Source organism: Poecilia latipinna, unplaced genomic scaffold (assembly GCF_001443285.1).
Source record: "Poecilia latipinna isolate Pla-1442-1.1 unplaced genomic scaffold, P_latipinna-1.0 Scaffold2104, whole genome shotgun sequence".
NCBI classification, from domain to species: Eukaryota; Metazoa; Chordata; class Actinopteri; order Cyprinodontiformes; family Poeciliidae; genus Poecilia; species Poecilia latipinna.
The window spans coordinates 1-12,155 of NW_015114720.1; the positions used below are offsets into that span (position 1 = coordinate 1).

Genomic DNA, 12,155 nt, shown 5'->3' on the forward strand with positions numbered 1-12,155 from the left:
AATAAAAAAAAAAAAAAAAAAACCGTGGCAGACATGTGAGTAGCAACCCATCGCTGTCGTTCTCCACTTTCCCGTTGCCTGGTGTGTGTTATTGCTATTGTAGCCTCAGCAGCAGCAGCAGCGGCGGTCAGTGAGCCGTGTGGTGGCTCATTCTGCTGGGCTTGAATCTGCTCATTCAGAGGAGGGGGAAGGGGGGCGTTCTTTAAATTATTACATGGAAAAAGATGGTTCCGATTCGGGCTGGTTAATTGGATCAGAAAGGTTGTGATTTTTTTTCTCTCCATCATTGTTGTATTCTTTTCAGCAGATTCCCCTGGCTGTGCCTGTGTGTTGGATGTGTAGCTTTAGCTGATTAGCCTGCTCGCAGTGAGTGGATGCAGCTGTGTGTCTCCAGTCAGATGTGGAGGCCCAGGTTAGAGCAGGAGCATAGTGCGGTGCTGCTGATGTAGGCTACAATGATAACAGTAATATTAATACTAACACGTAAAGCGACAACAGAGATTATACGTGTGAATGTTTGTTTGATCAGCTGCCAAACTCAGCTGCTGGTTGATGTATTTTTTATTATTTTTTATCCTGCCTGACCTGAAGAAGCATAGCTGGACTGGGAACTCTCAGAACTCACTGTACGACCCAAATCGCAGGATTTTTCCTGCTGTATTTTGCTTCTTTCTGGATTTTCGAGCTTTTGTCAGATTATTCTTGACTTACACTGATCAAAACCTGGTTCATTAGTGCATAATTTATATGAGCAGATGCACTGTATGAGTTGAAGCTGATATTAAGGAAAATAAATGATTGAAAAAGCAGATAGTACTCTGAGATCCTCTGGTTTGTAATGATGCTGGGACTTCTGCTATTATGTGGTCAAGCTCGGATACTATCACGCATTTTTTATTTGAGAATTACATTTTTAAGAGTTGTTTTTGAGTTATTCTAACACAATTTTAACTGCTTGTGTAGTAATCAGGTCTTTATATACAGTTAGATCCGTCACAAGATCTATATAACTTGGATTTTAGAAAAATAAAGGATACAATGTCGTACACTAAAGGAAAATGCTTTAAAGTGCTGTTTGTAAACATTGGTACTGCTATCCCATTGGTAAAAATAATAGTGCTTTTCTTTTCGGCATTTTAACTAGATCCAGTGTAAGAACCATGATTCGGCCTGAATGTAAAGTTTTCTGCAGTTTAAGAAAGCGGTGCAATTGCCTTTTAGTTAGTAGGTCAAACATTATTATTTGCATGTTTTACAGATCTGCCAAAAAAAGTAATTTTTTTGTTCATATTTATCACATTTATTTAAATTTTAATTATTATTATTATTATTATTATTATGATTTGTATTTTTTAACTTCAATCAAATGTTTTAGGTACTCTAGGTTGCTGTTTTGCTTCCATCACATAAGCAGCTGCTACTGGTTATATGAAATATAATCTAATGTACTATTCCTACAAATTATGAAAGACGAGGCTGAAATTGGTTCTAGATTTTCAGAGTGTGGTATAAAACCATATCATTACTTTTTTTTTTTTTTTTGGCGTCTGGACTTACTCGGACAAAATTTAGGACTTCTTAATATTTAAGGTGCAGAATGTGAATTTAAACGTGTTTTTTTTTTTTCATTCATGTTGTAAAAAAAAAAAGCTCCCTTAATTTAGGAATCTCCTTTTACCAATTCTCTGTCTGATAACCTCACATCTTGTTCAACCTGAATTTATTATTGGCCTGAAAGTTCAAAAAGTAGTAAAATTGCTTTCTAATGGGCAACTCTTCTGACAGTAAGTAAAAGAAACAAACAAAAAAACAAAACAATCAAAAACCAAAATGAATTTTTGTTGACATTTTCTCATACTGGTTTATTTTTTTTCTTAACTTATGTTGAGCTGGAAAACAATAAAAGAGACTCGGTACTTTTAAAAAAAAAAAACTGTGTAGGAATTTGGTGGTACGGAGTCCTTGCAGCCCAAACATTTTAGATAATATTCTTTTACTTTTTATCCATGTGGCATAAATTCTCGCTGTTTCAAAGTTAAGTTAAATTACAAAAATGACACTAAAAGCAAAATTTCTAAAATTCTGCTAGGATATCTTTAGTATTTCAGTTATAATAATGTTGACTGTCGCTTAATGTGCTACATGGATTTGGACACATCTACTTTAGCCAAGCTATATACCTAAATAATGTTTAAGTGCCCATTATGCTAAATAGCAGACATATTTGCTGTCCTACCTGGGAAGAGTTACACTAGGAGCATTGCCAAGTGTTATTGGTGGGGTAATTGCATAGTCTGCATGCAAACAGATTCTTAATGGTGTTAGCTTTTAATAAGGGAAACATTCTTCAGATACTATGGACTCCTTCCAGTGTTATTTAGTCTGAGTATCATGATTATCTGACCAGACGTTTACATAGACTTATTGTGTTTTTAATCTCTTCTTAAGGCCCGAATTGATTTTTGTTTGGGATTGTTGTCCAGTTGGAGGATTCTTTTTTTTTTCTCCAACTTTCAATCTTTTGAAACAAACTATCACTCTCAGATGAAGATAATTTGGTTAGGATGTTCAAGAAAAAAAAGCACAAACAACTGGAAGATGCTAGAACGCCAGTGTCCACGGCGATGGTTTCACGTTGCCACAGATCGGGAGGCAAACTTGTTCAAAGCTAACAGCCACAAGCTGAAAACGTTGACAAACAAAATTTCTCCAGAGAAATTGCTTTTGGTTAGAGGACACTAATATTGGGCTTTCTTTCCAAAATGACAGTAAAGATGAGGCTTTCAAATCTACAAACACTGTTGTCAACCAGGGTGGTCATAGCGTTATGGTGTGGGGCTATTTTGCGTCCTGTGGCGTGGATACAATGCAAATTACACCCAAATTCTTCAAATTCACTTGTAATGAAGAGATTAATTGTTGAATCTTAGACATAATTTACTGTTCCAACAGAAAAAGATCCTAAAAAGAAAAATCAATGTTGCAGTCTGTTTATTTGTTCCACCTAGAGGAAAAAAAACATTTAAAATATGTTGTTAGAAGTGTAAAATGACTTGTAGTCATTTTGATTGATTGACTGCATGTAAATTTATAACCACAACTGTAAATCTATTCCCTGAATCTCAGTGTCTTGGTCCCTGTCTTTGTTTCAGGGGACAGAGCCGTCATCCTCTCTCGAAGATGTCCACGCAGGAGGCTTACTGGCTCGTGAAGCAGCTGCCCAGTAGAAGATCCTGGGATTGAGACGTGAATCCCTTTACACCGATGGCCTGGACTGAGTAAGAAACTTGAGGCCAAATGTGTGACGGGGCACATTATTTTGTCTCTGTTGTCCATTTGTATGCATGTGCAGCTTAAAGCTGATGAATTTGAGAAGGCCTGCTTGTAAACTTTCACTGTTGACAGGTTTCAGCTGGCCTGCTGAAGCTATGGGGAGCTGCTGGAGCTGTCTGTACAGAGACCCCATCCGAGACAACCATCTCACCAAATTTAAGGTCTCCGTTTTAAAACTTTTAGCATGCAAATCCTTTGCTGTGCTGTCGTTGCAGTTCTTGCCCATGTTGTTGGACGTAGTCAGCCTCTAAAACCTCTAGTCCTGTATATGTTTTTTCTCCATTTCTGTGAAATTCTTATTTTTATTAACTTTTATTTCACCAGGAAAATCCCACTGAGATTAAAAATAGTTTTTACGCAAGAATTTTGGGCAAGACTGACAGCAGCACACAGTTTACAGAACATTCACAGCTAAATAGAAAAAGTTAACACTGTCACAAATGAACTAGATTCTTAAATTAAATCTTTTATAGACAAATGATTTCTTCTCCAAATCAGTAAAAATGTCCTTAAAATATTTAGTGATAACAGTATCTGTTATCACATGTTTTTCTATTCCTGGTCCCATAAAGATAGATCAGAAAACTAGAACTTCTGTTTTTTTTTGTTTTTTTTTAGAAAAAAGTTTTTGTCAAAACTTCTTGACTTTCCACACATGTTGAAAAGCTTGCCTATTTATTTCTTCTGCATTTAAATGAATTATTAAAACAAGTATTTAAAAAAAGCTTTGACACCACAGAACAATAGATGTAATACTTAACAGCATGAAATAAGACACTGATTATAATCTTGTTTTTTGTATCAAAAATGTGCCAAAGTTTTATTATATTTTTCTTTTTTTCAGTTTTTTTTATACATCTTAACTGAAACTGGGTCGGTAAACACATCAACTTACTTCATGCACTTTATTCTGAGTTTAGTAACAATCAAATTAATCAAGGAGAAAACTGTTTGATTTCAGTTATTGGCTGATGGATTGATGCATCTTTAATTATGACACATAAAAGATAAAATAATTTTTTTTTGCATCAAACAAGAATGGAGTAATTTTCTTAAGAGGCAAGGAAGAAAAAAAAAAAAGAAAAACCTTGCAACACGCTTGCATAAATGCAATCTAAAAAAACATGCTTAGTGTATACCATTGTGTTTATTTTTTTTTTTCATGCTTTATTTTTGTTGTTTCCATACGTCTCGTGATGTTATTGTGTTTCACCGTCTTTCAGGTCATCAATGTTGATGATGAAGGCAACGAGCTCGGCTCTGGGATCATGGAGCTCACCCAGACTGAGCTCATTCTTCACACACGCAAAAGAGACGCCATCCGGTGGCCATACCTCTGCCTGCGACGCTACGGCTACGACTCCAACCTGTTTTCCTTTGAGAGCGGCCGCCGCTGTCAGACAGGGCAGGGTGGGCAGCACTTTCTCAGTTTTTATGCATAGTATGGTATTATTGTTGACCGCAAGATGTTTCTGTAATGTAACAGTGAGATATATATATATATATATATATATATATATATATATATATATATATGTAGGTATTTCTCTCTAGTTGTAGAGATGGGTCTTTTCAGATGACCAATATATTTTTTTAACTATTTGATTTATCAACACACAACAGCATTGCTGAATTTCATGTTCTCTTGTCTTTCCCATATTGAGGAGTTGTTAAGAGTAATTACTCTTTGTAAATGGATAAAAATGTTCCAGTGTAATTTATTTTCTAAGGTTGTTTTTCAATGTGCCATTAATACATTTTAATGTATTTTGCATAAGTGCTAGGTATGTCAATGATCTTGAAGGGCAATAAATGAGTTTTTTGGTGTTTCTCTTGCAAAATTGTTGCTGTACTGTTGGTCTATTAATGGTTATGGGTCATCTAGACTCAACGGGGTTAATGTGCAGAATTGTTGGCCTGTTGTTTTTAATGCAATTTTCTCCCTTTTCATTTTGCGTGAACCTCTGAGGCCATATAAATAAACTTGCCATGCTATGCCTGGACCTTGTTTTATCCCTTAAATTCCTCTTACCTGCCATGTTTTGTTTGTGTTTAAACCAGGAATCTTTGCATTCAAGTGTTCCCGGGCTGAAGAGATCTTCAACCTGCTCCAGGAGCTGATGCAATGCAACAGCATCAATGTGGTGGAGGAGTCAATGATGATGAGTCGAAGTGGCCACACGCCAGAGATGGACATGTCTCGGACACCACAGACTCCCAACAGTGAGTCACACCTGCTCATGCAATGCCTGCCAAACTTGCATGCAGCAATGCATTGATAGGATTTCTGCAAGCTTCAATCAATTTAAATTTTAAGAGTTGAACGATTTACAAAAAACCCCAAAACAAAACAAGGTTATCCTTCCTATATTTAAGTGATTGAAACAGGTTAAATATACATTTATTCGCATAGATTTGTCTTTGACACCTTAAAATGCAATGCAGAAGGCTTAGTAGTGATTATTGTAGACAACTACTGAAGTCCCTACTTTTAAGCTAAACAAAGCTTGTTAAATCTACACTTTTTCCACAACAAAGTATCTGGACAACCAACAATAACCCTTTTTCAAATCTTAATTCCAAGCAAAAATGTGTTCATTTTTATGCACTCAATATTCAGTTCTCCTCCTCTTCCTTGAATCATTGTGTCAATGCAGCCCAGCTCACGGAGATGGCATGATCGTCTGCTGAGCTGCAATGGAAGCCCAGATTACTTTGTCATCTGCCTTGTTGGGTCTGGTGATTCTCTGTGGGGTTCAAGGTCAGGGGCATTTACTGGCCAATCAAGAACATTGAGTCGGCTTTTGTTGCCTTTGGCAGTGTGGGCAAGCGCCACAACCTGCTGGAAAATGAAATCAGCATCTTCATACAGCATGTCAACAGAGGGAAGCATGAAGTGCTCTAGAAGTCTCTGGTAGACGGCTGCATTGATTGTGGACTTCAGAAAATACAGTGTACCAGCAGATGATGTGTCACCCCAAACCATCACAGTAACGTCACACTGGACTTCAAGCAATGTGGATTCTGTGCCTCACCGCTCTTCCTGAAGTCTACTCCTTGTGAAGCTTCCACAAATTCTTGAATAGATTTTGCTTGACAATCCTCTCAAGACTGCAGTTTTCCCTGTTGCTGGTACAACTTTTTTCTTTCCCCTTTTTTTTTTTATTGATATACTTGGATAAGCCATGGTGTCCAGAAAGGGCAGGTGTCCTGTCACTTTTAGACGCGTTTCTGTTCCAACAGAGCTAATTGAAATGGTTAAACTAACTCTTCTATATGCCATAAAGTTCTTCAGATGCCTGTTAATGAACCATCATTTAATTCAAGTGTGTTGACCCCGGGAAAGAACTAAAACATGCGGGAGACCAGCCCTTGAGGATTCACTTTGGAAACCCCTGATTTAGAAGCTGCTCCTCTACTGCCCTCAAGTGGTGAAAGAAAGAAACCACAAGTTTTTACACTCTTTAAATCAGACATCTTCTGCATTACTAATTTATAGTTTTCCTTAAGGATTAGAAATTAAAGTCTAAGTTCTTTAAGTCAATTTACTGTAATTTTCACAGTTTCTTTTCACCTTCTCAGAATTAATCTTTGTGGTGAAATCTTCTTCAGTAGTTCAGAATTTCTGTAGGTTTCACTAACTTAAATTTAAAACATTTTAAGGCCTTTTAGGGACCTTTACCATTACCTATAACTCCACAGAAATGTATTAACTTTGTCCAGCCAAGTGGCGAAAAATTTGTACTTACCTATGATGGATGCAAAACGGCTAGCTAGCTAAGAGTATGCTAGTAGTGATATACTGGTAGCCTCAACCACTTCGAATCACAGAATGCTTGGCAAGTGACAAAAAATAATGCTTAGAATATATTTTAGATTAAGTAGTCCTGCCAAGACAACATTTAAGACCTGTGATTAATATATCAAAGACCAACTTAGTTTTTCAAAGTGAATTTAATACATTTTAAGGCCTTAATTTTGGGTCCATTAGTTTAAGGCTTTTTAAAGATTCACAAACACCCTGTATCTCCCCAACTCCCTTCTCACATTTAGAATGTTTTCATTAATATCAACACAATTATTATATATATATATATATATATATATATATATATGTATATGTATGTATTTTTATTTTTTACAAATGCAGTCAAATGCCTTAAGTGCTTGTTGAAATAACCATCCTTTTTAAGTACTGTAAAGAAAATAATAAATCCAGCCAAATATTTTGAGTTGATTGTCACCTTCCTGGTTTCTCTTGGTCTGTATTGTCTATAGCTCCAGCTTTTCCCGTCCAGTCCTTTCCAAACGGATATCCAGGTTATCCCATCAGAGGGGATTCCTCCCAACCATCTCTTGATGACCATGGACACAGCCTCATGGCTTTGGAAGACCAGGTAAGTCCTGTTTGCACCTCATAGCATATTTCCTTTGAATCCCAAGCTTGAACCTGTCTGTATTTCCTAACAGACTCACACCTATGTGAATACTGTGAGCATGGACGGAGATCTTTCCATGCGCCACTGTGTGCACTCTCTGCCTGAGGTGCGGCCTAGCGCTTTGCCCGAAACGACACGTGGAGCCATGCCGGTCGGAGGCCAAGGGAACCCACAGTCCAACATGAGATGCTGTCCGCTTGAGGAGCGCAAAGACCCCCAGGTGTTCCTACAGCCGTCCTCGCAGGAGGTCAAGTTCATGTTGGGGCCCACTCCAGCTCAGCGCCATCTCATGGAGAGGGAGAGGCTCGGGCACAATCCTCACAACCTTCAGCCAGCAGAGGGTGCTACAGGTTCAGAGACGGAGGGGGACGAGCCTGGGATGCACTTGTGCAACTCCCACTCCTATCACCATTTCCATCACCACATGCACCGGCATCCGAGCCACGAGCACCCAGACAGCTCCCAGAGCGGCGAGCTCACCTACGAGAACATCAACGGCCTGCGGAGCGGCCGAAAGCAGCGCCTGAGCCCCAGCAGCGTATCGCAGTCTGTGGGCTCGAGCAGCAGCAGCAGCACTGGGGATAGCCACTCACACTCACTGTTGCACTCACACGGCCACGGCCCTTCATCCCTGCCGCCTCAGGGCTACGCCTGTGAGAGGGGCATGGGCGGAGGCCACCGCCGGACAGCTCTTCTCAACTACGAAAACCTGCCCTCACTGCCACCTGTGTGGGAGTACAGCGCTTTGCAGCGGGACGATGAGCAGGAGGAGGACGATGAAGATCAAGATGAGGACGAATATGAAGAAGAGGAGGATGATTTTGACGAGTACGAGTTCTCAGAAGGCCCAGGAACGCCCAACGGGTACCACCAGGACAGTCGGGGTATCCACCGAGACGCCCTTCAGAACTATGTCAACACAGAGCAGGTGCAGCCGCCCCGGCTCCGGCACCCCTGCCCCCCGCATCCTCGGGCATGTCGACCAGACAGCGCGGGGCGAATATTTAGCTTTGATTTCCGAAGGCGATCACGTTCAGGGGTCGGAGGTTGCGAGCACGGTCACATGCCTCCTTCGCGGCAGCTGAATTACATCCAGGTGGACCTGGAGGAAGAACCTCCCCGCCAAGCCCTTGGCAGCGGGGTTGGCCAGCCACAGCACCAGCGCCTACCACCCAAACAATGTGGCCCGCCGGTACCCAGACGCAGCGAGTGCTACGCCGTAATTGACCTGAAGAAGACCGCTGCCATGTCCAACCTGCAGAAAGCGCTGCCCAGGGATGATGGGACTTCCAGAAAGACTCGCCACAACAGCACAGACCTGCCTCTGTAAATGAAGTTCAGACTGGAGACAGATGAAGGCCTCATCCTCATGTTAGCACACTGGACCCTTCACTGTCATCCATCCATTCAAGCGTGGGCTGTCTAAAACGGTACAGGTACCTAATTAGAGACTCAGTGAAAGTGAATTGTGAATGGAAATGAGAAAAGTCTGAGGAGAATTTGAAGTTATCTTTATTTGTCAAACATCAGGTTAAAACTTTCTTAAGAGCATCAAGTTTCATATAAATGTACGAAGGCAGTGCCTTGCAGAAGTACTCGTGTCTCTTAAAGTTTTTCACAATTTGAAATCTTGTTTGAACACAAACTTAAATGCCTTTTTGGAGGGATTTTATGTGATACACCAACACAAAGTAATACCCAACTGTGAAGGGAGTAAAAATCAGTATTTTTTGACAGGTTTAAAAGATTTACAGCCTCTAACAGGCTTTCTTCCAGGTTTGAACTGGAACTAGCTCCATCCATCTTCTTATCAACTCTGACCAGCTTTGCTGGTCCTACTAAGGAAAACCGTCTCCACAGCATGATGGTGCCACCACTCTGTTTCACAGTGAGGATGATGTTTTCAGGTTGATATAATTTTTTTATATAGACCAGAAATTTCAATTTTGATCTAATTTGTCCAGATCAGCCTATTCCAAATATTTGCTGTGTCCCTCACATGCGTTGTGTTTAGAACTTCTTGTGGCTTAATTCTTGCAAAGCTTCCAGAAATCACAAATTTGTGGTGGGCATGACTCCTCATCATGTGGGCAGATCTTCCCACCTCAGCTGAGGATCACTGCAGCGCCTCTACATCCACAGGAGTAAAATCATGTTTATACAGAGACAAAATGAGTCACAGGTGAAAAGTATTGATTGATTAGATGACTTTGGAAGTCAGTTAGTTGCACTGAACTTTACTACCATTGTGCTGGTCTGTCTCATAAAATCCCAATGACATGCATTGATTGGTTCAGGTATGACAAAGTGTTTTGCAAGACGCTGTATTCTTCTAAATATGATGCTTTATGCTTCGCTGTTGTCCAACAGAGGTCTTCATTTTTGGTGGAAGAAGTCATTGCCATACGGTATTTATCAAGTTAGATTTTACTTGCATTTCATTCATGTTTTTTTTTAACATGTAATATTCTAAACATCAGAGATGCAACAGTCATCAGAGAGGAACCATTGATGGCATGAAGGCAGGTCAACGGTTTCCTTTCTGACCGGTGTTCATACCTCATCACAAGCACTTAAGTCTAATGTTGTGGCTCGTATGTTTATTACTGTATGCCTAAAAAGCATTTTGCACACAATCCTATGGAATTGTATCGAATCATATTGTAGAAGCCGTCTTAACAGAGCAGAGTTTGAAATGGGGGAGAGGGGAAACGGGATAAAAAGAAAAGATTGGGAGATTTGGAGAGCGGTACTTAATGATGGTAAACGTAGCACACGTGGAGTAAATCAAGTTTGGCTCTCTGCTGTTGGCATGCAGAAATCAAAACCGTAGCATATCATCCTCAGTCACATCTCCTGCATATCATTCCTGACGCAAGGGAGGGTGGGTCCATGCCAGTCACGTTGCACTTTTGACTTTAGGCCACTTTGTCACCACTGCAGCCACAGGTTGGGTCCTTTTTGCCACAAAAATGGGGGCCAAAGGGACACTGTTCGACATCAGCTTCAATAGTTTAATAAAGTGTTCTCGGTTAGAGACGTTGACGACCTCAAACAGTGGCATTAAGCTGTAACCTCATGGGAACTGAGCTAAATCTATGATTTGTCAGTTATCAGGGCTGTTTTAAAGGGAGTTTAAGCATGTTGCAAAGTCATAAAGTTGCTTTTTTTAAAGTTATTTATAAACCGTCTCAAATATTTATTTATTTATAACATATTTATTTAATCATTTAAAAAAAGTGTAATTTATTTTTCCTCCATACAGTGACCAGCGTTTTGTAGTCCAGTAGGTAATCTGGAGACCAAAGTTTCACCTCAAATTATCACTGGACTCTGGTGTATTACTGTTATTAATATGCTTAAGTATATTTTTGAAAAAAAAGAAAAAGAAAAAGAATGACTGTATTTATATTTTAAGTGCCAAATTGTAATTGCTACCAGTAGGAAGAATTAAAAAGTAAAATGTGCCATAGGGATTGTTTTTTTATGGGGAAATTGGGGGGAGAGATGAGGCACAAAGTGAAAATGGGTCAAGAGGGGTACAAATAAATACAACAATCCAGTTTTTTGAAAGTTTTTCAAATTAAAATAATAAAAACCACACATTCCACCTCATCCACATCAATAGCCATGCTAAAGGGAAACACGAGAAGGATAATCTTTTAGTCTGATAATCACTGTTCTGGTGGATTTTTGCTGCTACTTGTACATACTAACAGTAGCCCATATAAGCTACAGGTACATGTCAAAATGAGAAAAATAATGTGATGTCAGACTTTTTACCATGTTGTCAATAGGAGTAGTGTCGTTGTCGTCTTCTGGTTTTATTTGTGGGCGGCAGGAATGTCACGGCTCATTTCAGAGGGGGTCAGTGTGGTCAAAACTTCGTTCCATGCAGACAGATTTATCCTGAACTGACTGAAAGAAAACGCAAGGGAATCACAGGCATCCATCTTTATTCTGATTGCTCATATTAGCTTTGCGTGTAAAGCTGATGGAAAGAGAGATGTTTTTAGATTTACGCTTGTGGAATCATTGGAAGGCAGATTCACTGTGGCGTTTAACTCAAGGTGATCTTTTTGTCCTTCAGCCAGAGTGTTAATTTGAAACAGGTGCAGACTCTCAACTTCTGACAGGGAGTTGTTTTTGGCCTCATAGACTGCTATAGGCATTAGACCAGTGTTTCTCAACCCTGGTCCTCACCGCCCCCCTGCTCTGCATGTTTTAGATGTGCCTCTATTCCAGAGCAGCTGATCCAAATGATTGCATGACCATCAAGTACTACAGAAGCCTGTTAATCACCCATGGATACAATTCAGGTGTGTGGCAGAAGGGAAATACCTAAAACATGCAGGACAGGGGGGCGGTGAGGACCAGGGTTGA

General features: G+C 39.8%; 1 protein-coding gene across 2 annotated transcripts; it reads left to right on the forward strand.

Annotated features, from left to right (window-relative positions):
* LOC106936244 (fibroblast growth factor receptor substrate 2-like) lies at positions 1 to 11,596 on the forward strand. 2 transcript variants are annotated; one of them, XM_015017105.1, is made up of 7 exons: positions 1 to 35; positions 3,153 to 3,278; positions 3,406 to 3,494; positions 4,557 to 4,743; positions 5,395 to 5,556; positions 7,612 to 7,730; positions 7,804 to 11,596. In XM_015017105.1, the coding sequence occupies exons 3-7, from the start codon at positions 3,429 to 3,431 to the stop codon at positions 9,100 to 9,102; spliced, it is 1,833 nt and encodes a 610-aa protein (XP_014872591.1). In that variant the 5' UTR covers positions 1 to 35; positions 3,153 to 3,278; positions 3,406 to 3,428; the 3' UTR covers positions 9,103 to 11,596. The 2 variants fall into 2 exon arrangements, with proteins under 2 accessions (XP_014872591.1, XP_014872592.1); XM_015017106.1 differs by lacking the exon at positions 1 to 35 and adding an exon at positions 62 to 261.
* The last annotated feature ends 559 nt before the right edge of the window (positions 11,597 to 12,155 follow it).

Excerpts from the sequence above, each read along its gene's own strand:
- LOC106936244 (XM_015017105.1), top strand. The coding sequence starts at position 3,429 with ATGGGGAGCTGCTGGAGCTGTCTGTACAGAGACCCCATCCGAGACAAC. Across the intron at positions 4,744-5,394 it reads CCGCTGTCAGACAGGGCAGG|GAATCTTTGCATTCAAGTGT; the intron begins GTGGGCAGCACT and ends TGTTTAAACCAG. Across the intron at positions 7,731-7,803 it reads TCATGGCTTTGGAAGACCAG|ACTCACACCTATGTGAATAC; the intron begins GTAAGTCCTGTT and ends ATTTCCTAACAG.